Consider the following 26,708-nt stretch of genomic DNA (forward strand, 5'->3'; position numbering starts at 1 on the left):
CTGATGTACAAAACTGTTCTGACTCAGCACGCGCCCCACACGAAGTCTGCACTAACACGTATCAATCCCAACGCGGGTGTTGGCATTTTCCTCCGCAATGTAGGAGATGCAGCGTGAGCAAAAAACAACACGTGTGAGTATATGACGTGTGGCCTGGGTGACGTGTGCGACCTGTAACATAACGCGTGCAGCTTGTGACGTGTGGGACCTGTAACATAACGCGTGATGACATGTGACGTTGGGACCTGTACCATAACGCATGTACATGTGACGTGTGAGGTCCTGTAACATAAACGCGTGTACAATGTGACGTCGGTCCTTAACATAACGCATGTGACATGTGACGGTCTGGAGACCTCAACAGAACGCATGTGACATGTGACTGTGGACCTGAACATACGCATTGCTGACATGGACGTGTGCACCGTAGCTAACATAACGCGTCCTGTTAAGAAGTATGGTTGGTGGCATGTAACAGACTTGCGATATGAAATGTATGAGACAAGTACTGTGTAAGTTTCAGCCTCATCTTAATTAAACACGTCATCTTCAACATACACCTGTCTGTCATCAATAGAGCAATGGGTGTCAGTTTTGAAAAATCGAGGAAGTCGTGCTCATCCCAGTCTTGCATTTTTCCATCTCTGTTTAGTCCAGTCAAATGGGTTGTTTCGCTGATCATTGGAAAAAATCTTCTAAGCCACCATGTTCACCATCTTGATGTGCACTTTCTTTCAGCACTGAAGCAAATAAAGCAATACAAGTGGAGAAAAAAATGAAACAAAAAGTAACATATTTTATCCTCTCTCTAATTTCTCATGGTCATGCAAGTCTTGTTTTGACCAAAACATCAATAGAAATAAAATGGATAATAATTTCCCAGGGCATTCAAATGGAAGGTTGTTAACGAGCATCGCTTGCTGTAGGCCTAGTGTCTTTTCTCAAACGATGGGCAAAAAATCGGAAAAGACTCACAACGGTCTCTCGGCAGCGCTGTACACCGCAACGGCTGAAGGGGATTCGGGAGGGTCTGGTGCCTAGGGAGGCCTGAACGGCTCGCGCCCGGTTAGAAATTTGGAGGGGGGCGTGGCACAAGGCAGGGATGGTTAGGGTTGGCGCTATATACATGGGGAGGCAGGCGTCCCGAAAGGTTTATGTGCTTGGCTGATAAGTCAATGGTGCGAGGCTACCATCTGAGGATTATGACTGAACGCCTCTAAGTCAGAATCCCGCCCGAATATGTAACGATACTTTCAGTGCCGCTGCGTATAACACGCCGCGGTGTCACAGCCGCGGCGTGCGTGAAGCACAGGAAGGGGTCATCAGCGCTCGCGGCCGAGCAGGTGCGCGGCGGGACCAGGACGATTTTCACCCCATGCGACGTGGAGATGCCAAATCATTCGTAGACGACCTAGTTCTCGGTCGGGGTGTCGTACTTAGTAGAGCAGCCACCTCACATGCGATCTATTGAGACTCAGCCTTGGACCAGGAGATTGTCCGCATTCGCAGACGGACGCATCTCCGACGATGGGCTCGAGTCCCCCTCCTCAGTACAAAGGGGGGAAGGTGGTGATGCAGCTACCGGGTGCACAGGTAAAGCAGCACACCACTTTCATCTCTCTTTACTGCTTCGCTTTTTTCTTTTTTTTTTCTTCAAAAAAACCCAGGGGGAGGGCCTGTGCAAAACTTTTGAAAATATTCCAGTTCGATGGAGGGTCTGGTGCAGAATAGGAGGGTCTGGTCAAAGACTTTGAAAAAAACTTTACTCGTCATTAACTTCGCTTTGGTATTAGAAATTTAGGGTACCTCGATTCTTCAAGTATACTAAAATGGACTATGGGAGGTCTGGTTGCAACAGGAGGGTTGGTGCAAGAGGGTCTGGTGCGAAGAGGAGGGTTCTGGTGCGTGAGGGTCTGGTTTTTAAAAAAGGAAAGTAATAGGGGGAAAAATTGAAGAAATGTTGTCCATAGCAGCAACGCTTTCTCCTTTTCGCCGGTTGATCGCATTGAACCCGCCAACAAACGTTGTGTCTCTGTACACGACAAAAAAACCGATCACAACCAATACCCAGCCCGATAACCGTACCAAATGAGAATTCACCATCATCTTGGAAGTTTCAGTTCCATAGGAGGGTCTGGGCCGTAGAGTTAGGTCAGGTGCCCGGAGGGCCTGGTGCCTAGGAGGGTCAGGTGCCCGGAGGTCTGGTGCGCTAGGGAGCGGTCAGGTGCCCGGAGGGCCTGGTGCGCCTAAGGAGGGTCAGGGCCTACCCGCGAGGGCCTGGTGCAATGGGAGGCGTGGCACAAGGCAGGTATGGTTAAGGTCGGCGCTATATACATGGAGCAGGCGTCCCGAAAAGTGCGCGAAAGGGACCGTGGCTATTAAAGGTTTCTATATATTGAAATGCTCACCCGTTTTGTATTTTTTCATCTGCAAATGATCGCCGCCCGGCGTGCGACGCCCTCGGTCGAAAGCGATCGTTGTCTTTGCGTCCCGTCATCTGGCCGACGTTTCGAAGCGGACCGAAGAAGGTCTGGTACAGGTTGGCTGGTGGCGATTCGCAGGGCTTTTCGCTTGTCGCGTTTCCACGGCTCAGCGGGGGCTGGTTGAGCAGAGAGTTTGTCGTGCTCCTTTCGGCCAGCGCGTCGTGCGCATGGAATAACGCTTGACTGTGTCTCGCGGAGGGGTCTGGTGCGAGGCCTGGTGCCAAACTTGTAAAATGGTTGCGTTCGAGAGGAGGGTCTGTGAGGGGGGTCTGGTCTGGCAAAACGGAAAATGTACGTTCGAGAGGAGGGTCAGGTGCGAGGGGCCTGGTGCGGAGGGCATGTGCGGAGGGTCTGGTGCGGAGGGTCTGGTGCGGAGGGCCTGGTGCAATGGGAGCGTCGCGTCAAGGCAGAGGGGGGCAAAATCGGCGCTATATATGGGAGCAGCGTAAAATGCCGAAAGGCGCAAGAAAGTAACACGGCAATAGAGAAAGGTTTACTATTAGCCATGTAGTGCTCACCCAGTTTTGGATTTTGCATCGGCAAATGAGCGCTCGCTCGGCGTGCGACGCCCTCGGTCGAAAGCGATCGTTGTCTGCGTCCGTCCTGCTGCGAAAGCGCGGTTTTCGAAGCGCGACCGAAGAGGTCTGGTACGGGTGGCGTGCCAAACGTGGCGATTCGCGGCTTTCGTGCGCGTGGTTCTTCCACGGCTAAGGCGTGGAGGGCTGGTGAGCAGGAGAGGGGTTCGTCCGTGCTCCTTTTCGAGCCGCAGGTCGGATAACGTATCGATAAGGGTCTGGTGCGCTGGTGCCAATACTTTTGTTGGTCGGTCGCGGAGGGTCTCAAGCAGTGCGGGGCCTGGTGCAAAACTTGAAAAAAGAAATGTTCGTTCGAAGCGGAGGTTCTGGTGCAAGGTCTGTGCGGATGGTCTGGTGCAACACATTGAAAACACGTTTCTCATTCGCACGGCGCGGAGTAACTTCATTTGGTACTGGAAGCTTAGGGAAAACCTCGTTCCTTCAAGTTTACCGAACAGGAGAGGTCTGGTGCGGGAGGCGCTGGTTGCCAAACTTGTAAAATGTTCGTTCGAGCGGAGGGTGGTCTTGGTTTGCAAAGCGGAGGGTCTGTAATATGTTTTCTGCAAAACTTGGGAAAATGTACATTCGAGAGGAGGGTCTGTGCGGAGGGTCTTTCGGTCACTGTTGGCAGGGTCTGGTGCGGGAGGGTCTGGTGGGAGGGTCTGGTGCAAGGGAGGCGTGGCACAAGGCAGGGAAGAGATAAGTTGGCACTATATATATGGAGCAATGTGCCGAAAGGCGCTAGAAAGTGAAGATGGCAAATGGGAGAAAGGTTACCATTAGCCATTGCAGTGCTCACCCAGTTGTGCTTTTATCGTTGGCAATGAGTGCTTGCTCGGCGTGCGACGCCCTCGGTCGAAGCGATCGTTGTCTGCGTCCCGTCCTACGCGAGCCGGTTTTCGAAGCGGACCGAAGAAGGTCTGGTACGTGTTGGCTTCCTGGCGATTCGCGCGGCTTTCGCTGTCGCGTTTCCCACGCTCAGGCTTTTTTTTTTTTTGGTGAGCAGAGAGAGGGGTTAGTCGTGCTCCTTTCGGCGGCAGCCGCGTCGGCGTAACGAATAACGCTTGACTGTGTCTCGAGTGAAAGAAGCGCACCCGTGTCGATCGGTTGAACGCTCCGCACGTTGAAAAATTTGAACCGATGATTCGGTTGCAAGAGCGAAAAGCACCCGCGAACGCAGGACCCGCGCTCCAGCGGCGACTGCTTCGTGGGAGTCGGTTACAGGTACACCTAACAGCATTTCTGGTTGATCCTACCAGTAGTCATATGATTGTTCTCTCAAAGATTAAGCCATGCCTCGTACGGTGAAACCGCGAATGGCTCATGAAATCAGTCGAGGTTCCTTAGATGATCCATTTCTACTTGGATAAACTGTGGCAATTCTAGAGCTAATACATGCAAACCAACTCCGACCCGTCAAAGCCGGAAAAGCGCTTTTTATTAGTTCAAAATCAGTCGGGGTCTTCGGCCCCGTCCCTTTTTGTTGACTCTGGATAACTTTGTGCGATCACATGGCCTCGAGCCGCGAGGCATCTTTCAAATGTCTGCCTTATCAACTGTCGATGGTACGTGATAGACCTACCATTGTTGACAACAGGTAACGGGGTATCAGGGTGTGATTTGAGAGGGAGCATGAGAAACGGATACCACATCCAAGGAAGGCACCAGGCGCGCACTTACCCACTCCCGGCTAGGGAGGAAGTGACGAAAATATTTTCAATACGGATCTTCTTTTGAAGCTCCGCAATTTAGAATGAGTACACTTTAAAACCTTTAACGAGGAATCTATTGGAGGGCAAGTCTGGTGCCAGCAGCCGTGGTAATTTCAGCTCCAAATAGCGTATATTAAAGTCGTTGTGCGCTTAAAAAGCTCGTAGTTGCATCTCAGGCATGGTCGTGCGGTCCGTCTCGCGACGGTCACTGCGCGAAGCCTGAGCGGCCGCGGCTCTTCGCAGGGTCGTCTTCGCAAGACGAACAACTGCGAAAGCACTTGCCAAGCATATTTTCATTAGTCAAAGAACTAGTCAGGGTTCGAAGACGATTAAAACTGTCATTGTTCTGACATTAAACGATGCCAACTAGCGTTGTGCAAGTGTCGCTTCATTCGACTCTGAAACCAAACTTTTCGGTTCCCGGGGAAGTATGGTTGCAAAGCTGAAACTTAAAAGGAATTGACGGAAGGTCACCACCAGGAGTGGAGCCTGCGGCTTAATTTGATTCAACACGGTAAAACACACCCAGTCCGCACACTGTAAGGATTGACAGATTGATATCTTTTTCTTGATTCGGTGGGTGGTGGCGCGAGACTCTAGCCTGTTAAATAGTTCACCGATTCTTCACGCATCGGTGCTAACTTCTTAGAGGGAGAAGTGGCGTTTAGCCACAAGAGATTGAGCAATAACAGGTCTGGCTGCCTTTAGAAGGAATCAAGGTGGATGTGACCAGTGAGTGCGAACCCCTTGAACGTCCTTCGTGATAGGGATTGGGGGCTTGAAATTCTTCTTATCAACGAAGGAATTCCAGTAATTACGTCGATGCCCTTTCTACACACCGCCTGTCACTACTACCGAGTGAACGGTTTAGTGAGGGGTAAGCTGGCCTCCGCGTCGAGAGTCTGAAAAAAAGTCTATCAAACCGATTGAGGGAAGCTTTGCCGAGTCAGGCTCTCAGTAACGCCCCGACTTCTCACCTCGGGGTGGCATCGGCGAAAGTGTAAAGAGAGGCACATTCTCGCGTGGCTGTTCCCTAGCTTTACAATTTTTTTCATTCATTTCGCATTTTGTTGAAACCTTTCAAATATCGTTGCCAAAGCAGATTAAAGAAATGAAACAACTTTAGGCGGTGGGATCACTCGACTCGCACGTCGATGAAGAACGCAGCCAGTTTCGTGAATTAATGTGAATGCACAACACTCTAACCCTAACCATTTTAAAAAAAACCAAAAAAAAAACAAAAAAAATGTGCCAAAACTAGCAAACAAACCCGGGGAGGGCCTAGTGCAAACTTTTTTTTAACAAAAGTTCAAGGTCGATGGGGAGGGTCTGGTGCAGAGAGGGAGGTCTGTGCACAGGGAGGTCTGGTGCAAAACAAAAAAATTTTGATTCATTCAGTTTCTTCGCCTTTGGCATTAGGGGGTCGCTGGGAAGACTAAAAAAAAAGTTCCAATTCGATGGAGGGTCTGGTGCAAAGGGAGGGCCTGGTGCAAAACTTTTTTAACAAAAAAGTTCCAGGTCGATGGGAGGGTCTGGTGCAGAGAGGAGGGTCTGTCCAAAACTGATTGAGAAAAAAATTTGATTTCATCACTTCTTCGCTTTGGCATTAGAGCTTAGGGGTACCTCGTTTCCTTCAAAGTATACGAAAAAGGGAGGGCCTGGTCTGAGTGAGGGCCGGTACATATAGGAAGGTGGTAAGTGTGAATGTGAGTGTATGCGTTTGTGTATGCGTATGTGATTCGTGACCTATAATTTCACAGTTGTCATGCTCGCACTTGTTTTGTAAGACTTCGGTAACTAAAATATGTGTATGCTCCTTAGCCAAAGGAATAGGAAAAGATTAACATCTTAGAAGTAGTCGTATGATACGCCATTTTTGTCTTGTCTTTCTATTTTTTCGTATGCAACGTATCTCGAGTTAAACAAACATTTTGCTGCTTTACAGAACAGAGCTGAGGTCAACGTACAAAGTGGTCACGAGCTCGCTATCGCAGGAAGAATGTTTGCTGCGCAGGGTACACTGAAGATGGTGATACATGTATCCGTAAGTCCTCCAACTCTTCTGACCTCGTGATTCTGGTTGCCCTCTGCATAACTTTGTTTGGATGGTTGATTAGGCGTATCCATCCACATCCGCGCACCTGCATCCTGTCGTAGTCGACCCCCTCACACCTTCCCTTTGTCACGTGGCTGTCACCCGGCCAGCGACCACCCGACCCCCACATCGCCAGCCTCCACCCTCCCTGTGTGCGTGCTATGTTCCATCCCCACTAACTGCGATGTCGCACACTACCATACAGTATAGTAATCGAGTTTATTGGCAAATAGCATTTGACAAGGCAGGAACATCAGTGTCAATGAGAGTGGACTAGCGTCTCAAATTGACTGACAATAATGAAGTTTGTGAGAAAAGCTCATAAAGTTTTTAGTCAGCAGGTAAAATGACAATATTAGTACTGTATAACTTTGTTCTATGAACTATTACGATTCAGCTAAAATATGCTAAACATTTCTATTTTCTGTCATTTTTACAAAACCTTCTAATCTCCTTAAATATTAAAAGTATTAACACTTACTAGCTAACTAGTCTTTAAAACAGTTGCTTTGTCTTCTAAACCTCAGCAGGTATTTTAACGGCTAGTGACTGATGGCGGTTGAAGTCGACCGAGTTTATGCTTCGTAAAAAGTTGGATGAATTCAAAATTTCTGCTTTAAAGAGTCTGAAGCGACAGTTCAGTTCAGATATGTGTTACGTGTAACAGCATGCGTGTGTGTAGTTATTGTGTGTGTATGTGTGCGCGCGCGCGCGTGCGGTTTTGCTAAAGGAATAATATAGGAATGGACTTTCGATAGGTGCTGCGTGTTTGTTATGTAAGTTGATAACAATGATAAACTGATGTGTTCTCTGTTTCGTCGCAGCAAACACTTTTTTAATGAGGTTATTAACGACACTCGATGAAGACTTGTTAGGCATTTACTTCTTCGGTTCTTCCTCTTTCCATGTAGAAGTATAAATCACTTACATAGAGAACATTTCCTTGCACGTCAGTGAGTTTAGTACAAAAGCGCAGCACTTATAACAAAAGGCGTTGTGATACATCTACCCGTGTGTTTCTAATCTGTCGAGGTTTTGACATCGCTGCTGACGTAACAGTCCTTACTAAAGGGGGGGGGGGTGTCTGTGGAGCGGGTGCTACAAGTCTGATCCTTTAACATCATTTGTCCTCATTTACTAACCACTCGCATGTAAACAACTTTATGTTCAAGTAGTGATGTAGATCCTAGTGCACTTGTCCTACTGTTTGCAGTCTATATTTCGTTACTGAATGAAGTGTAGATATTGAGATTCGAATTGTAAACATACATTATATACTGGGAAAATAATTTACGATTACAAGTACAAGGGGCCCGGAGAGGTCGTCTGTCCCGGGGCCCGGGCTGGCTCTCGGCGGCCCTGGGAACGGGTACATCGTCTCGAAGTGTCATTACACTACCACAACAGGTCACGCATGCTCACCTATTCAGTTTCCGAATGATTGACTTCAGCTGAGTAAAGTCAGGTCGGTCTGATGGGTCCTCCGCCCAGCATCGTCGTATCACATCAGCGAGTTCGTCACAAGGACAGTCGTACTCCTCCAGCGTGGGCCGGAAGTAGGGCCGCACCCCGTTCTTCACTTTCAGGTAAATCTCTGATCACAAAACATGACATCGAGTTAAAACTCATTAGGCTCAAATTATGCAGCAAGGTCACAAATTGATAACCACAACAGTAAGAACAGTGCGTAGCACAAATTTTAAACACTGCTGTGAAGAGATTGAAAACGAGAGAAAGAGCTGTATGGAAGGGGGAGGTGAGAGCACACACTCCCAAACAGGTTACATCCCTTGAACATCATCAGTGCTGGTGATATTTAATAATCATAATATTATTTTTTCCCATGACGCCTAGGCACACATTCAAATACTGTCGTTTAGTTTGTCCTTTTATCAAAATGTAGTACTTGTACTTCAACACGTGTGCGGACGTTTTGCCGACGGACGTTTCACCGCCGGACGTTTCGGAGCTGGACGTTTTGTCGACTGGACGTTTCGCCGCTGGACGTTTCGGAGTCGGACGTTTTGCCGCATTATGTCAGAGAGAGAGAGAGAGCTTACTTACTTCTCAAAGAATGAAAGTAACTACTAGATTACACAATAATTCTTTATTTCAAACAAATTTTACACACAGACTTCACAGACAGTTCACTTTGATTGTCACAGATTATGCGCAACAGCTTTGAGAAAAAACATTGATACAATGGCGAGAGAAATGTGTGAGCTAACGGTTGACATGAGGAGGGATAGTGAGAGAGAGTTCACTGATACATTGATACAATGGCGAGAGAAATGTGTCAGCTAAGGGGCGTCACACACTTGACTTCGGCTAAAGGTCCCACGTGAAATGCCGAAATGAAGTGCCCCGCGCCGAAACGTCCGGCGGCGAAACGTCCGACTCCGAAACGTCCGGTGGCGAAACGTCCGATCGGCAAAACGTCCGGCTCCGAAACGTCCGGCGGCGAAACGTCCGTCGGCGAAAAGTCCGTGTACCCTTCAACAGATAAGCTGGTGACTTCATAAGCTGCTAATGCGTAGTGCATAACACGAAAGGTTCTCGGTTCGATTTTTCTTTCGGATACTTTTTTTCCTTTATTATTCACGTTTTGATTTGTACTTTGTGTGCGTGCGTTTGAGTGCTTTCATATATATATTTTTTTAAATGTAAAAACTCAGCAGGTGTGCACACTAGTATTTGAGCTTGGGGATGGCGTCTGCGGTAGGGTTAGGTTTGTGATATGGTTTAGATGTATGATTTTAGTTTGGTAGAATGACTGAACAGAGGAAACGCTCGGCTGAGGTCAAGTTTTGATTGTCGGTAACCTCGCTGAGATGTTTGCTCATTAGTAGAACAGGTCAGCGCCAAGACGTCGTGGCCTTACCTGACTCTGCTTACCTGTCCGTCAAATGCAGACTTTGACAGGCGCACACTCACTAAAACACGATATCTGGATTGAATGAATGGCTCACCCTCGGGTGTGAGGTCAAGATCAAGGAGATGGAAGACGCCATTTCTGTAGACGATTTCCTGGCAAATGATGGCGAAGCTGTAGACATCACCTTAAGCGTGCCCTCTAGCGGCCGGCTGTGCATACGTAGTAGCTCGGGGGCCGTCCACAACTGACCTGCAGTCAAGACAACCAGTAGAAGCAATTCAAAGAAACAAAATGTGCTTACGACTAACATCACATATATATGGGAAATTTCAGTTTATTGATAATGGAGAGAAGTCTAGCAGTACTGCTGTCTCCACCACCCAAACCCAAGTTCAAAAAAATGAGATCATTAACATAAAATTAGACATTTTTTTTTTTGAAGTTTTAAGAGTGCTTAGCAATTTATCTACAACCATTAAGCTATGCGTGCCCTGTAGGAAAAAGATTGGCAGCTGAGAGACGGTCAGGACGTGCCCAAAGCCTGCGAACGTCATGGTAATGACTAATGAGAGCAATGATGACCGTTGTTGATGGTGGAGGACATGCTACACTCACTGTGGAAGTTCCGGTATGCATTCTCCTCCTCCACAGCGTCACAGTTGGAGCGGAAGTAATGAAGGCCGAAGTCTGTAATCTTGACGACAAAACGAGAATCGACGACACAGTTCGTCGATTTCAAGTTGCCATGGGAACGGATGTCTGTACCATTGAGATAGGCCATTCCCTGTCAACAGACATATAATGATAACAATAACGCATTGTCTCGTGAGGATGAATAGTAGAAAAGCTAAGACTGATTCGCTGGGGGAGTGCATTCTGCCGTACACACCTGATGTGCGAGATTATCTTCTCGTGCATAGAGGTGCATGAACACTCAGCTGTCAGACATTTACATCCTCAATGAAAATTTAAACTTACCCTCACAATATCCTGCATAATGGAGTAGCGAAACATCCAGTCCAGCTTGATTTGATCGTTTTCTAACACGTCCTGTCAAGAAGTCAACACTATATATAAATAATATGTGTGATATATTATCACCTGATTATCCAGTAAGAACCCATCTGACTATCAATTTACTAGTCTCTTACATACCCAGCAGTTTGTTCACCAAACAAATAACTATGTGTAATAATTATGTATTCTGTCATCATTAAATAAATGCATCAGAAAATGCTTACTTCCGAGAAAGCAGATCAGTCTACATGCAATGAAATATTTTGCTGGGAAGATGAAGAACTACTCTCTTGCTGCCCAAAATATTAACAGCAGCAAAACAGTAAAGTCAGAAAATACCTGGAGGCTGCCTTTAGGACAGTACTCAGTAAGAATGCATTGATTGGGATAGTCGATGCAAGCTCCAATAAATCGGACGATGTGGTCATTTTGCAAATCCTTCATCTGTGTAAACAAAAAAAGATTGATTATCAGATTTATTGTTTCCTTCATACTACAACAGCAGGTTTTCTGTGAGTCGCTACTACCGTAAAACAGGTGGGAACCAAGTTAAAATGGTTAGCACTGAAGGAAATAGTTCCAGATTAATCCACCCAGAGTATTAATCTGTATTAGCTACAAAATTATTTGTGTTACATAACACTCTGTGACCGACATACTGACTTATCTCCAGAAATGGGTTATGTACTGTCAAAGTAGGCAGAACTTAATTATCTTTGACATAGAACAGAAACCAGGACTGCTCAAAAGAGCACTGCATCGTTACTCAGATATTCTTTAAAATGTACACGAATAAAAAAACTATAAAGGCTTGTAAACCAAGCACGATAATTTATTATAATTTTCTGCTAATGATTGTCTAGCCAGCTCTAATATATTTAAGCTTTAATTTTTATCTTTTGTCCGCTTTCTATTATACTTTGTTGGTTTATTTCCAGCTAGTATTTTAATAACGTATTTTGTATCTTTTAACAAAATCTAATTTTTGTGAACAGAAATACGTAGAAAACATTTTTTTACATAATCACACACACACACATGTGAAATTTCCGTTCACGAACAGACTAGACTCTCAGTCTCGAGCCTTGCAGGGCGGCTTACACTACAGTCAAGCATCTTGAAATTGCAGGATTACCGAGAACAGAGCTAAGGCGAGCAGACAATGGGCTGTGCATACCATTCCATCCCTCCCCTCAGACGACCACAACCGAGCCCCAAATACCACCACCAGCGCCCGCGGCAACGACATAAACCTGCCAGCATCCCACAGCTGCTTTCAAGCCGTCACACGACAGGACTGCTCTCGTAATTGAAGTGTTGGTGTCCTTGCTGGTGGTGTGACAGGCAGTGTGCGACTCCTTGCTGGTGTGACAGGCAGTGTGTGACTCCTTGCTGGTGGTGTGACAGGCAGTGTGCGACTCCTTGCTGGTGTGACAGGCAGTGTGCGACTCCTTGCTGGTGGTGTGACAGGCAGTGTGCGACTCCTTGCTGGTGTGACAGGCAGTGTGCGACTGTCGCACGCGCTGATGAGATTAGTGGTCACACGAAATGATCGCGAGGAAGAACTCGGCATGGTCGTGATGCTGTTTTCCCCTCATCCCTCCTGTCTCCTCATCCTTCATTAAACCTCAATTCTGTCGCTCCGATCTTCATTCATATTTACATAGTTACATAGTGTTGTCTTTGGAACTACCACTGAATACTGACTACAAACGCTCACATGCCAATGAGATTTATTATTAGTTTGTCTTTGAACCCACGTGACATAGACTTTGAAGGTTGTGTTGAGGGAGGAGCACTCATCAAGTAACTCAGAGAGTGTTCAGTTTTATCTCTGTCATACCCAAAGTCACGGATAATTAATTAATTATAGCACAAGACTGCGCCAATCAGTAGCACGAAATAAAGATCGACTAGCATTGCGTGCGTCGTGTGACAGGTCAGGTGGTGTGTGTGTCCCTCACATGCACGTGGCCAATAACTTGAGTGGCCATGTTCTGCTCGACACGATAATAAATCAAGTCGTACAAATGAACCTTTTCCGTTCTTATTCTCCATACTGTCTCTCTCGTTGATTTATTTTTGCTCTCACTTGGTTTGTGCAGTCTGTGATCTTATCTGTCCGTCCTTGCGTTCGTTTGTTTGTCCGATCTTTTACGTGCGTGCGCACGTACATACGCATGAACTAAGGATGAAGAGGAGGAAAGAAGAAGGTATTAGGGCATCTGGTTACTTACCCTTTTGATCTCTAGCAGCAGCGGCTTGCTCACAGTGATGCTGCTGCGGGCAATGCTCTTGATAGCTATAATTGCTCCCTGCAACAGAGAGACGGTCATTACAGACCTTTGCCAGCATCCCTGTGTGCGTGGGCGGGCGTGCCAGTGAGAGAGAAAGAGAGACGAAGAGTGTGTGTGTGTGAAGCTAGAGCCGCCTGGAAGGAGGGAGGAGAAGAGAGAGAGAAAGACTCTCGTTGATGGAATGACTGCGATTATCAGTTGTCCATGCCATCAGACTTTCTCTTGTGACGATAACGCTGACGATAGAAGGTGTCACAGACTCGGGTCACTGAACGAGAGATACAGCAGGGAGGGCGCCGGGGAAGACCACTTAAGTGTAACTTTAGCTGAAATAAACTTTTTGCTTCTTTCTTCACCTGCAACAAAAAAGTTCTAGTTCTCTCTGCACCTAAATTCCTAAAGCAGCGAAAATACTTGTAGACAGAAAAAGCGTTTACCAAGAGGGATATGTTGTAACGTATTTTTGTTTCCAGATGAATGTTTGAAAGGCAATCCTGGCATGGATCGAATCATTTAGGCAGTGATAATCCAAGACATTGCAAAATTTTGACACTGAATCTGAAAGTTTTCAATTCTAGTAACAACAGTTTTTGCTCCAAGATGAAGATGATAAGCGACAGGAAAAAGAAATAGAAGTAGCATCGTCATAAAGTCAAACGGAAAAAGAATTTCTGACCTTGTAGTAACCCGTTTTAGTGAAGAGCTGTCTGTTTCCAGCATCACTCAGGTGGAAGGCAATTGTGTCTCCAGATGCAGAGCTGGCGTAGGAATTTCTCTACAAACACAATATAGCAATTGTTATAAAGACAGGAATGAAAGTCATGCAGAGAGAATAAACGAGAAACAGGTGAAGAATAAGTTTTAAAAAAAAACCAGATAAGGCGTAAAGTAAGAAGAAAAGAGTGAAGAAAGAAAACAAGGAGATAAGAGAAGCAAAGAGACAAGAAAGATGCGTGTGTACCACAGACCACATGACTCTCACCCTCACATGTACTACATATCACGTGACTCTCACTCTCACACGTCTTATAGACCACGTGACTCTCACCCTCACGAGACTCAGCTTGCTGCCCTGCCTCTCCAGCTTCTTGTTCTTCTCCGGAGACCCAAAAGGATGTCCTCCCACTTGACCCGCCAGTTCATCTCAGCCAGTTCGGCCTCCAGCTTGATGTGCCTGTCACGTGACGTCAAACACTATGTCAGCCACCAGACACAAAATACCTATCTAAGGAGGTGAGTGAAGTCAAATCACTAACACAACTAGCTGGCAATTTACCCCGATATATCCACTTAGGTCGGGATTGAAGGAAGGTAGGTGTAATTCCGTCTCAATTTCCACACACAACCTCACACACAAAGACATACCATACATATGGAGGCTAAAACTATAAAAATAGCATAAATACATCCACACATACGGACGCGAATACATACATAGCCGCACATACATAAAATGTCAAATTTTTTCTAAGCTGAAGTACGCTGAATATGTCTGACAAAGTACACACGTACTTTACATCTAGGTCGCACAAAACAGTCTCAAACTCACCTGTAAATGAAGAAGACCGCGACGATAACGATGATGAGAATGGAGCCCAGGACGATGATAACAATGCCATACTCAGGGAACGGCTCTGCGAGAAAATACAGCAACAGCTGGTCACGTGATTACACCACGCAGAAAAAAAAGACAAGTACAGCTGGTCACATCATACGGTGCTGACCCCACTGACCCCGAGAACACCCCGCTACTTACATCGGAGACTGCTTAACAGTACGTGTCTACCTACTGGTACCGCTATTTTGGGGCATTGCAAAGCAAAATAAGTTTAGACCTCGGCGCACTTTTAAAATAAGTAAAATGCTGTATATAATTATATATGTCGGCGCGCTCGCGCACGTGAGTATGTGTGCGTGTGCGCGCGCGCATGCATGTGTGTGTTTGCCTAATGATCGCTACATCCAAATGTTTTATTTACACCACTAGCAACATTTCACGCGCAAACGCATGTTGAGTGCAAATGCATGTTGTCGAGATCATAACGCCTTTGAGTTGAGGACAGCGGGTGCCTCGTGGTCTAGCAAGGAGTCGATAGGCTTGTAACCCGAGTACGGGACACTTGGCAGTTAAGCTTGTGTGTAAAGACAGATTTAGCATATAACACTGCTAAGAAAAGGTAGTGTTAAAATATTTATAAATATACAGTTATTATTTTTCTACATGACGAAATTGAAACTGGTTTTAAAAGCGTCTCATAGGGTCTGTTTGCATAACGCTCTTCACATGATCAACATCGGGTATTTAAAGCAGCCAAGAAACAGAGCTTTGAAAGAAAAGACACGGAAAGCTACAACAAATTTAAGAAAAAGGATAAAAATAACTGTTTCTCTCTGTTAATATAACAGTAAGTTGAGTTCAACTAGCAGGGCGAGTGTGGCTTACCTTCTGGCGGACATTTCGACCCATCGAAGCCACACACGGGGGTGTCGGGTGGTGGGCCTGTTCTCCCTCCAGCCCAGTGAATGGACTTGCCCGGCACAGCCTCGTACCGTTTCTTGTTGCCATAATAATTTGCCACGACCTTTACGGAGAAAAATCACGTGAAATTGCAACAGTAAACATAAATAACTACATAAACACACATCTGCGTGTAACTGCTATTTCTGTCGTTAAAACCTAGTGGGATCCATGCTGACTATAAACTCTGGCGACATGTCTTTTGTGCAGAGACAAAAACTTCTGTCAGTCTTAGACATGTTTTATTTGGTGATTTCACAGAACCACCAGTGACCGTTTTATAAACTCATTCGCCAGAGGTCCTTTCATTCAATTTCGAGTCAAAGGAACAAAAGCTTTTTTAGGTTTGAACAGGAATAAATGCACATTGGTAAAGCCGTTTGAAGCACAAATATCTGTGACTTTTTAAATATCTGCAATCAGAATTAAATTCTGACTCGATATACAGAACTGAGTTCGAAATTTCAATCGTACGAAAGGTCAAAGCTTCCATGCAATATTGGAGGACATTATTTTCCTAATATTCTTTTTATGCAGCTCACACATTCTTGTCAAAATTGTTTGGTCCTGAACATGTTACCTCAACCTTTCCTGTCTGTGGATTGATCCAGGAGCAAGTAATCGGGATCTCACCTCAAACTTTCCTGTCTGTGGATTGAGATCCAGCAGCGAGTAATCGGCATTTCTGTCCCCGTTGGCATCTATGCTGACGTTTCCCGTGATGCCTGCAAGGAAATGTGTAATGCTGTCAGCTGTATGCAACAAATATTAAATTTCCACAAAAACTTGAAATACCGTTTTCCAATGTCCTTTCGGCGACGAGAACACAATTACGGCAATAACACAGTTTGTGTGTATGAGTGTGTGTATTGTATTGTGTCGGTGTGTTTGTTGTGTCTGTGTGTGTGTTGTTGTTGTGTTGTGCTGTATGTCTGTGTGTGTGTGTGTGTGTGTGTGTGTGTGTGTGTGTGTGTGTGTGTGTGTGTGTGTGTGTGTGTGTGTGTGTGTGTGTGAATGACTTCTCGTGGACTTGTTATTCACATTTTTGAGGCACCAGACGAAAAGGTACTGCCAGCAATCTCACTCAAACAGATATGTTTTGACACGTTTTTATACCGAGTGGTGATGTGTCTGATAATTGTTTATCAAACCTGATAATGTAGAGCTGATATTTAGGAAAATTAAATGCATGCTCAGAATATTTAAAGACAAAGAAAGACATACAGAAAGTATGAGCATGATTAGAAGTTTAGAGAAGATATAGCAAAGCAAGTCAAATAAATTTATTGCAAATATATGTTACGATTCAGAAACAGTATTTCACAGAATAGTAATTGCAGTTCTTTCACAGATTCAAATTTAGAAGTAAGCAATTTAAGCAATTTAGACATAAAACAAATCGTACTTATCAAATAAAAAGTTTAAATTTTCGTCTTAATATCTTGTCAGCTCATCTGTTTATATTAACAGTTTTATTGTTCGTGTTGAGTAAAGCAACTGAAGTGTGACAATAACGACGGCGATAGATGATAACAAGAAGCACTCAGGACGTATGTAACTAACACAGCTGACACAAACACAATGGTGGACAGTATCTCCAGCTGCTTGTCATCACAACATCATGTCCATTCGCCATTTTAGTAACAAACATAAGACACAGAAGGTCTTCACTTACATCATGCAATCTGTGAATGAACTCTAGGCTCCTGGAGGGAGCAATACTCATTTGTATAACAGTTGCATTACTCACTGTAATAAAGAATGCGTGGGGAGAGGGGGAGTTATTCTTACCGGAATGTTGATATTTTACTTCAATCAAATTTATTGGTGATAAATAAAGCAATCGTGCTGTGTGACCAATCATAATATTTGCTGATGAAATTAGTTTCATGACGGACAATTGATTTCTTCCAGAACTTGCGATGGCAGGATGGGTGGCTTGGTGCCTGCCCTTCAGCCAGGATAAAGCTTATCAGCACTCTGGTCACGCTCCGGTGGCAAGCAAAACAGTCGGGCCTCACGAGCAAAGATAATGCAGCGCCCCCGACCGTCGTGACCTGTGCGTGACTGCACGTGCCGAGCGCCTTCCTTATCTCCTCCACTGGAGATCTTCACGACAGGCTGAACTGTAACACACAAAACTCGGGCCTCTCCTCTCTCGGCAAAGGAAGTTTCCATTAATAGCGAGAGAAAATATTCTGTTCTCGGGAACCATGAACTAACAGTTTTAAAGTAAGGACATAGTGTGAACTCAATGCAAGCATCGCACAGCTGCAGGCATCTTATTTAACCCAGAAAATTATGGGTTAGATGAAAATGCAGATACTTTGCAACTTCCTTACCCTTTTCCGATCATCTCTAATCGATGAGAGAATCTGGCTATTCAAAGGTGTGTCTCATGACAGTGTTTTCTATCTAAGCAGCTAGATCCACTCAAGCGAAATTATTCGCTTTTACAGAAAAGAAGGCAATTATTTACATGATAAATATGTCTACAGAAATATGCATTTATGCCGGCAGGTGTGTATTTGTGTTATGGTCTCGAAAACCTGTTCAGGAAGGATGGTAATAATGAATTTTTATTAGAACTTTCGACACACAGACTTTAAAAAGCTGTGAATCTTTCCTGACGACCAGTGAACTACTCCCCCTCCACCTTTCATGAAAGTTGTTCCAAAGATAGCATCACAGCTACATCTGTGTTTCCAGACTTTTATTCAATAAACACCTGCAAGAGTGTGTAGCAGACTTCTTCACCTTGTTTCTGGAACCGGTCTTTATAAGATTTTTGCAGACTTGTTAGCAGAACGCGGTATCAAATACATCAGGCTCTGGGTCAAAGGGTAGACCTCGTAGACTGACGCCTCTCTCACTAGACAGCTGAGAGATTAGTACCACGACACAGTGACTTATCCTCAATACTTAGTATATATGTAGGTATATACCTGTCTACATCTACCAATTTTATATTTACTGGTTTTCTTTAACAAGGTAATATTTAGTGAAGTAAAAGTGTATATATTTATTTTAACATATGATTTCGATGAAGAGTATATAAGGGCATAAAGAGTAGTTAATATTGCGTATACAGAAGTAGACACAGCATTTAGAGGTAGATATAGCGTGTGTGTAACATGGGGTTAGGGTTAAAAAGATACATAATTTTTTTTCTCTAAGACCCTCGTCATCAGGACACGTTCATCCAGACCGTCAAGAAATGCACTAATACTGAACTCCCTGCTTTTTCCAGCTGTATGTTGGATGAAGATTTGTATGTCGGCTGGGTGACCTGATGTAAACTAGCACATTAATCGACAAGAGTAGCTGTATTCATTAGCATAGCAAGTTCAACCTTTCTCCCTCCTTCCTCATTGAATCTATATATTATATAAAAGCAACTCTCCTCATCATTGCTGCTGTCGTGTTCTATTAACTTTGAAATGCACTAGAAAGAGGACGTGAACGTGCAATATGTTTAACAAATTGACATCTATCTCAGCGAAATTTATATCCTGGCTTTATGAAAGTAGAGCTGCAGTGAGCTATTATCTTGATGACTTACTGATGTCCGTCATACACACCCCTCTCTAGTTACCTCCCTTGAGACCTCACTAAGGTCCACCGTAGACTCCGCGACACAATTAACTCGACTTCCGGTACGCTGCAGCAAGACAGAGTCGCCGGAAGCGCCGACAAGGGGAATCAGGAAGAGTTGTCTGTCTAGCAAAAAGGACTTCACAAGACTACCCTCATGACCGACTAGCGGTAATGCAGTCATCGATCTCCAGGCTCCGCCACTGACTGGTCCTCGGTCGCCAGCTAGATATCTTCAACCACGATGGTGCAATCCCGGTGGATGAGGTCAGGCTGCTGAAGAAATCTTTTGGTACCTCAGTCTAAGGGCATTAAAAATTCCTTCTCTTATTGAAAGCGCCATCTGGTGACTAAGCAAAGGTACGTTCACGAGGTGCATGGTAATTAGCTAAGATATCTCAGGGCAACCTCCCAACACTAGCGACACGGGAATATTGCTCTGCACTTAACGAACGGGCAACGGAAATGGCAGCTTGTGTTAAAATAACACATCACGATGTTCAGAATCCTTTTCACTCAAAATTTGAGTTTCAGACGAATTATTTACAATCGTATCTCAAGCACAGCTACACGCCGGTTTTCTATTTTGCAAATGAGAACAAACTGATCCTAACTCGTGACTAAAAAAACATTTTTCTGTCGCGCCAGGCTTCGCTCAGTTCTTCCTCGTTTTCCCCATGTTCGACGCCGTGTAGCACGAGCATCCGACCAATGATCTCAGTGCTTAGAAATTTAGGAAATTGAAAGTGCGCAGGCGCCGGGTGGGTGCAATGACCTCACTCGACAGGGCACCCTGCATCAGACCTGCCTGTATTTAAAAGGACACTGTAAGTAAGCGATTGTTTTATTTCTTATCTTTTTCTTTACTCAGTAGAGCAGCGGTTCTCAACCTTTTACTTGTGACGACCCCCCTGACGAACACCGGTACGTCCGCGACCCCGTTAGCCAGCTAGGTCGGTGGAAGAGCACGGGGGGGGAGCCTTAGCTAACCTCGAACGCCGAGTCTAGGAAATCAATGCAATTCAACAACGGAAGAACAAAGTTCGTATCTGCAAGAAGTATAACTGTTAATGAAATTTTACTAAAGCAAAATCTGCGTTGCTAATAAATATTATTTTATTGGACACTCACTTTGATTAATGAGAAGGTTGAGCCTGCTTGCTGTTGCATAAAGAAGCGAACCTGTGTGCGATGTTCGTACCCACTGCTATTCGCAGCTCAGCCTCTGCGTCCACACGATTTCTGTATTGAGACTTCAGTGCTGCCAATGCTGAAAATCCTTGCTCACACACACTCACGAAGTTGAAAATGGCGGCAGAACTTTCATTGCTTTCTCAGAAAGGAGAGCGTTGATGCTAATCCAGAATGTTGGCACTGGTGTTGTGTGGAAGACCATTTCAGGGAGTCACTCGAAAGGTCGATGAGCTGCTCTTCTTCTTCCGTGGACAACCCGCTTGTGCTAGGATCAGCCAGAAATGGATGACGAATCCAATCGTATTTAGTCACATCAATTTCAGCGAAGTAATGCTGAAACCTTCTTGCAGTCCGTTAGATGGGCAATAATTACCTTCTTCACATGATCAAGATTCAAGTTGTCAGCCTTGCACTTACACAAGCATGGAAACATATCAAAAATATTTTCTTGGCGTATCTTTTGCGTCCACAACGAAATTTTTTCGGACGAAAGCATTCATCTTGTCAGTTGTTTGTAATATGGTGGTGTCTTTCCTTGCGGAGAAACGTTCAGCTTCTCAAATACATGTATGTCCTGCCATTAGCAGCAGCCATAGGTCGTTTTCCGCACTGTCTGGTCATGGCCTTCTGTCAGGGACCTTGAGCACGTCATGGACGTTAGAGAGGTGTGACTGTAGAGGAGAGGGGAGTCAGCGATGAGAGACTGGGGGAGAGAGAGGGCAAAAGGCGAGAGGAGGGAGATTGGAGGCTTAATTGTTGAGAGGGGGATTGTGTTTTGAGTTTTGGAAGTGAGAAGTCACTGCTAGCCGAGACAGTGTACTCGAATAGGGAGAAGAGATTTGGAGTTTGATCGCCCTCTCACCACTCGGTTACACAATCTAAGCTAATTTCACTAATACCAGTATAAGAAACTTTTAAAAAAGGACCACCTTCGCGACCCCCTTGTAGGCACGTCGCGACCCCCAAGGGGGTCGCGCCCCACAGGTTGAGAACCGCTGCAGTAGAGGTTTGACGACGTCCTAAGCTCAATCTTTTCTATTTAAAGAGTATCTGCAGCCGGGTGGCCTGAGGAAGCGCTGGGCTACTAACCTGAAGGAGTAGACTGCTTTTTTAATGTAGGACCGGCTTACTTTCACCCAAAACAGCTGTAAGTGGAGGGTCTTGTCAGCTGGGTGTTGAAGTGCTCTCCCACCGACTAACACAAGGAACGAATAACGCCAAAAGATCAAAACTGAAAGGAACATAAGAAAATATGTCTCTGTCCTTCTGTCCACCCTGTGTCGTCTACAAATATGTATGGCATAATGGATGCTACATGCTTGTATGCGCGAGGAGGGTAGATGCTGTAGGTTTTACCTTCAAACGTCCGGTTCCACATGCGTTTAGTGATGGCAGCCCCGTCAGAAACAGAACCGTTGGCCGCCAGCGTTTCATTGAGCGCCAAAGCGTACAGCAACACCGCGTCATGAAAGGCGCCGACAAAGCTGTTTACCTGCGAAAACAGTAGTTAGAACATCGTCTTACAAGCTTAGATATAAGGACTACGACAGGACGAGGGCTAGTAACATTTTTTATGAGTTTTTTACATGCACTAATGTTAAGCATTAATAATAAAAATGTTTACAAAATTAAAAAAATTGAGAGAGAAGGAACCCCCCCCCCCACACACACACACAGAACAATCCAACAGCAAGCCAAAATAATAATAATAATAAACCCAGCAAATGTCCAAGGTACGTAGTTAGATAAAGATGCACCTCTTCCTCCCCGTATGTAAAGTTGGGGTACATGATGGCCGCCCTGTGCTTGACCTCCTCCGAGAAGCGGCGGTACTCAGCTGACGTGGGCTTCCGCAGGGTGACGGTCATCAGCGCCTCGAAGGCCTTGCGGGCCTTGGCATTGCGCTCCGGGGTGTCGTGCTCCCTGTACCACGGCTGCTGACTGTCGTTCTTGCTACAAACATGCACAAGCAGTTCTTTTACTTCCTGCATCACCCCTAAATTTGTTTTTCTTTTCTTTATCTGTCTATCTTGCTGTCCGCTTTAACATTATCTTCTAGCAGCTGAGTCACTAAGTCCATTTTTATCACGGGCTGGGGGATGCTTTTTCCCTAAGCTAATCCTATTTCGTAATCTGAAGTAACTTTTGCACACATTTCCATATCGATCTTCTACTTTAATCTAGCCTTTCCTTAGCGTTGCTCTTTTTTCCATTAATCTCCCCCATTCCACGAGAGTGGACAGCGGTATGTCTTCGTCCCGCTTTGGTTTGTAGTCATTAATTTAAAGGCGTCAGACAGAGGGAAAGATCCGTCTCCTGTATAAGTAGCCAATGATTTCATTCATTTCTTCGTCAAGTGATGTTTTTAATCTGTCTGACAGACAGATAGACGTGCGGACCGACAGGTTGGTTGGTAGGCTGGCTGATTGGTTGGCTCTAGCACGTTACAGTGCTTTTGTTATTGAGAAGATAGGAGACGAAAATAAACCGTTACAGTCAAACTTTTGTAAGTCGAAGAATCAAGGGACCGATAAAAAAATCGAGTTACGGAAGGTTTGAGTTAAGGAAGTTTGTCGAGAAAAGAACTTTTTTCCACTGTGGACTTATCTTAATTTCTGCATATGCTCACGCATCATTGTTCCCAGCAAAAAAAATTTGTTATGGGCGTCTGGCGACAATTTCTCTTCATTTCTTTCAAACTAAAGAAGTCGACTGTATTAATAGAAAAGCCTTTACCTTTTTAAGGACAAAATTCAGATATTCCACATTTTGTATCAGTCATTATTGTTGATGATTATGATGATTATCATGACTGATGAATGGATGATGGATGAATGATGATGGTGGCGATGACGATGATGATGGGAGCTGGTCTCAAGCACAGACCTTATTCCATGCACCTAAACAGTGCTTATGAGTTCTGAAACAAATATTGGCATCTGGAGGGTGACAGAAAAATGCGAATGCCTTACACCCAATTTAGCGAGAACAGACAAAGCTCTAACCTGCTAAAGAGGTCGATGTTAAAGAAGACATATTCTCCGTTGTCAAAGTTGAGTTCGTGAGCCTTGATCATTATTTCTCTGACCGAGTCTGGAGAGGCGCACAGTACGACCACTGAAACATTAACGAACACAAGTGACTGAAACATTGTAACAAACACAGTAAACATTTGTAAAAACTGTGTGAAACATTATCATCACTGCAACATGTTTCATATTTACCACATTACGGACAAAATAAGTAAGAGTTTCCAAATATTTACACAAGAAAGTTAGCAAAGAAAAATCTGTGACATGGCGGACGATAAGCTATTACGACCACCCGTCCCCCTTTCTACCACAAACAAACAAACAAAGCACATGCATGACAAAATCTTTGTTTCATATCGTCAGCAAGCCGTTTACTTGTCTCTCTCATTGAATCCTTCTGTGAGATGAGACTTGTTCAACAACCCTGAGGCTTACTGTCACCTTCAGAATAGGTACCACGACAGACAACAGAGTAGTCTCCCTGTGTCATCACAAACTACCTTACAGTTGTTCACTGGAGCTATAACTCCTACACACCATCTACTCTCATCCCCAATCTACAAAACACAGGAGAAATATCTACTAACATAATGTGTGATTACACTTGTGTTTAATGTCAAAAGAACCCGTTATTGCGTTTTATTTCCCACAAAAACCATTCTGCCAATCCTCCTGCATTCCTGCATTCTCGGCTTCCTATCCTGAAGACGCTTGTCTCCACCAGGGAACTACAGGATAGTGTCGGTGAGATAAGGCACGGCCCCCGGTGTTTTCAGAGAGAACATAAACAAGCGAGCTGATCACTTTTGATCTCCATTGCTTCTTTTAGGTAAAATTAATACTGAAGTAGTATCAAAATACTGGGATTAATTAAATACTATGGAAACAAGACCAGGTTTCTGTAACCTTAAAAATTTGCTCGCATTAAGTCCCGTTGTGTGTCATGGTATGGAAGTTCTTGATAAAAGAAAGCTTCCCTTTTATGTGCTAACATGTAGTTTTTATCTCATTTGAAAACTTCTAAAGTTGTTAAGCTAAATGTGAAAAGAAAAAACACTCGTGGGAATTTTTGCCCTCCAAAGTTCCATTGCCCTCGAGTTAAGCGGTTTGACACACTAGTTTTAAAATTCTAGTGTTCCGACAGCAATGTTGTATATAAAACCTTGTGATGGAAACTGCACCCATAATGAATGTGGGATGTGGGTCATTGACCCAGTCCACATTGCATACCACAAGCACTGATCATGCCCTGGCCTGCAAGGAAATTGCCCTGAATTATTCCTCATAGACAGCGCTCCCCCTGCTCCTGGCAAAATTGATTCACACTAGAAATCCTTCATTTTGTCTTTAAATAAGAACAGACAACACAGCTGCCTTCGTTTATGATAAATGAGCGATAGCTTGGCTTCTGGCTTCAATTTGGACTTTTATTCTTTTGTAGATTCTCACATGAAAGAGAAACAGTCTTTCCTGAAAAATTGTATGAAATGTACAGCGATCAAATCTGCTTGCGAATTTGTTTGTTAGTTTGCTTGTCTGTGTTAATCTTTGCATTTCTCTAAGATACATAAATATACGGGTACAAAGCACAAATTACATCCACTTATAAAGACTCACACAAACGTGTCTAGTCTCGCCGACAAGTAAATATAACGGCGAGTCGCCTTCTCAGACCCGACAACTCCATACAGCCCACGGCATCCTCAATGTACATCAAGTAAAGCTTTGTGTCAGATTACTTTAATTGCCGTTAATTTACAAACCGATGTACTTATAATCACGTGTATCTGGGTTCACTCTATGGCAATTCTGATATTCTATGTTCTACATGCGCGTGCGTGTGTGCGTGTTGTGAGTGCGCGCGTTTCCTCGTGGACGGCAAACGTGACAAAGTGAGAGAAAGGATAAAGAGTAAAGGTTACTCAGACATCATTGACGATCACTAATACAAGTCATTTCCACAGTCTGTATTAAGAGACAGACAGATGAGATCTCTTTCCCTAGGGTCAGTCATTCACAACAGTGTGAGGTTCAGAGTTATGCCCACGGGCAAAGCCAGCTTGTCATAATATTTCTCGCTGTCCGTATCAGGACCACTAAAGACGATATAACATCCTTGCCAAGCACAGGAGAGGCGAGAGAAAAAAAATTGTTGTCTTGAGGCGAGGAAAGATAGAGTCCCGCAATGATGGCACGTTTCCTGGCAACGCCTCATTGGCTTTAAGTATTTTCTGGTTAACTACGATTTCACGAGTGGGCATGCAAACGAGCGCACTAACGCACAGAAAGCTTCCCACGACTTCACACATAATTCTTCTGAGAGTCTGAAACTCATGAAATGGGCGAGACAAACCTTATCGACAAACATTTTATGTGGTAATACTAATGTCAAAAATATAATTGTACGTGACAAACAACGTGACATTTGTTTGCGGCCTGATATGACATTACAGACAATCACAGAGTTGGATGTTTTTAATGGGGCTGCAAAATAAATTAAGGATACAGACAAAGTGAGATCTTTAATCAACACTTTATAGGCTGACCGTTACATGTAACTAAGAGGGTTACATGTTACAAGACATTAGTCGTTACTACATTAGTGTAGCGCTTGAGAAGGTAATTAAAATGCAATTTCTCTGACAAGCATTTGTTGCTTTGTGTTTTAAGTTTTAAATTATCGCCCTTCACAAAAACAGGAGTGCATTTTACCTCCACCTTGCCTCGGCGACCAACTTAATGGCTTTTTCTGAGAAGAGAAGATGCACTACCAGCCCACGTCAAGAGCAAGAACTCAACGCGCGCGCACACCAGAGAAAGAGAGAGAGAAAACAGAGAGAAAGAGAGAGAGAGAAAGAGAGAAAGAGAGCTCTGCACCATTAAAATCCAAGGCAGCATGTAACAAAGGGGAGGAGACAACAACACACGATGCTTGTCTTAGACAATGGCCGACTGAACTAGTTTGCCGGCGAGGTGGCGGGTAGGAGTGTCTCCATGAAAACAACATTAACGCAATATCAGATTGCTTTCGACACAGTTAGCTGCTTGTTTTACACAAATGCTGCTAAACTTAGCTGCTAAATATAAGGAAAGCCGAGCTTGTACTCAGGAGGAGACTGGCGCATTAACTCTCGTTATCTGTCCCCCAAGTCCCAGATGTGTCACCTATGCACTGATCTTATTTGCCGCTAATGGCTCTGTCTGGAGCTAGAATTAGACCGAAGTCCACCTGATATATTGCTGCACAAAAAGTAATAACAGTGAACTATCATGAACAGTAAATGTGTGTCAGCTGCATTTAAAAAAAAATTAATTT

General features: G+C 44.5%; 1 protein-coding gene across 1 annotated transcript in view; it reads right to left on the minus strand.

The window, feature by feature from the left end:
* LOC112556578 (atrial natriuretic peptide receptor 1-like) overlaps positions 1–26,708 on the minus strand; it is a 143,643-nt gene that overhangs the window by 11,474 nt on the left and 105,461 nt on the right. The window contains 16 exon segments of the mRNA XM_025225719.1: positions 8,288–8,459; positions 9,835–9,927; positions 9,930–9,989; positions 10,356–10,524; positions 10,719–10,790; positions 11,097–11,201; positions 12,995–13,072; positions 13,731–13,829; positions 14,103–14,167; positions 14,170–14,228; positions 14,604–14,688; positions 15,498–15,636; positions 16,206–16,297; positions 21,717–21,852; positions 22,118–22,313; positions 23,366–23,477. Of these exon segments, the coding sequence (XP_025081504.1) occupies positions 8,288–8,459; positions 9,835–9,927; positions 9,930–9,989; positions 10,356–10,524; positions 10,719–10,790; positions 11,097–11,201; positions 12,995–13,072; positions 13,731–13,829; positions 14,103–14,167; positions 14,170–14,228; positions 14,604–14,688; positions 15,498–15,636; positions 16,206–16,297; positions 21,717–21,852; positions 22,118–22,313; positions 23,366–23,477 (1,732 nt within the window).

This window comes from Pomacea canaliculata, linkage group LG2 (genome assembly GCF_003073045.1).
Source record: "Pomacea canaliculata isolate SZHN2017 linkage group LG2, ASM307304v1, whole genome shotgun sequence".
Taxonomy (NCBI): Eukaryota; Metazoa; Mollusca; class Gastropoda; order Architaenioglossa; family Ampullariidae; genus Pomacea; species Pomacea canaliculata.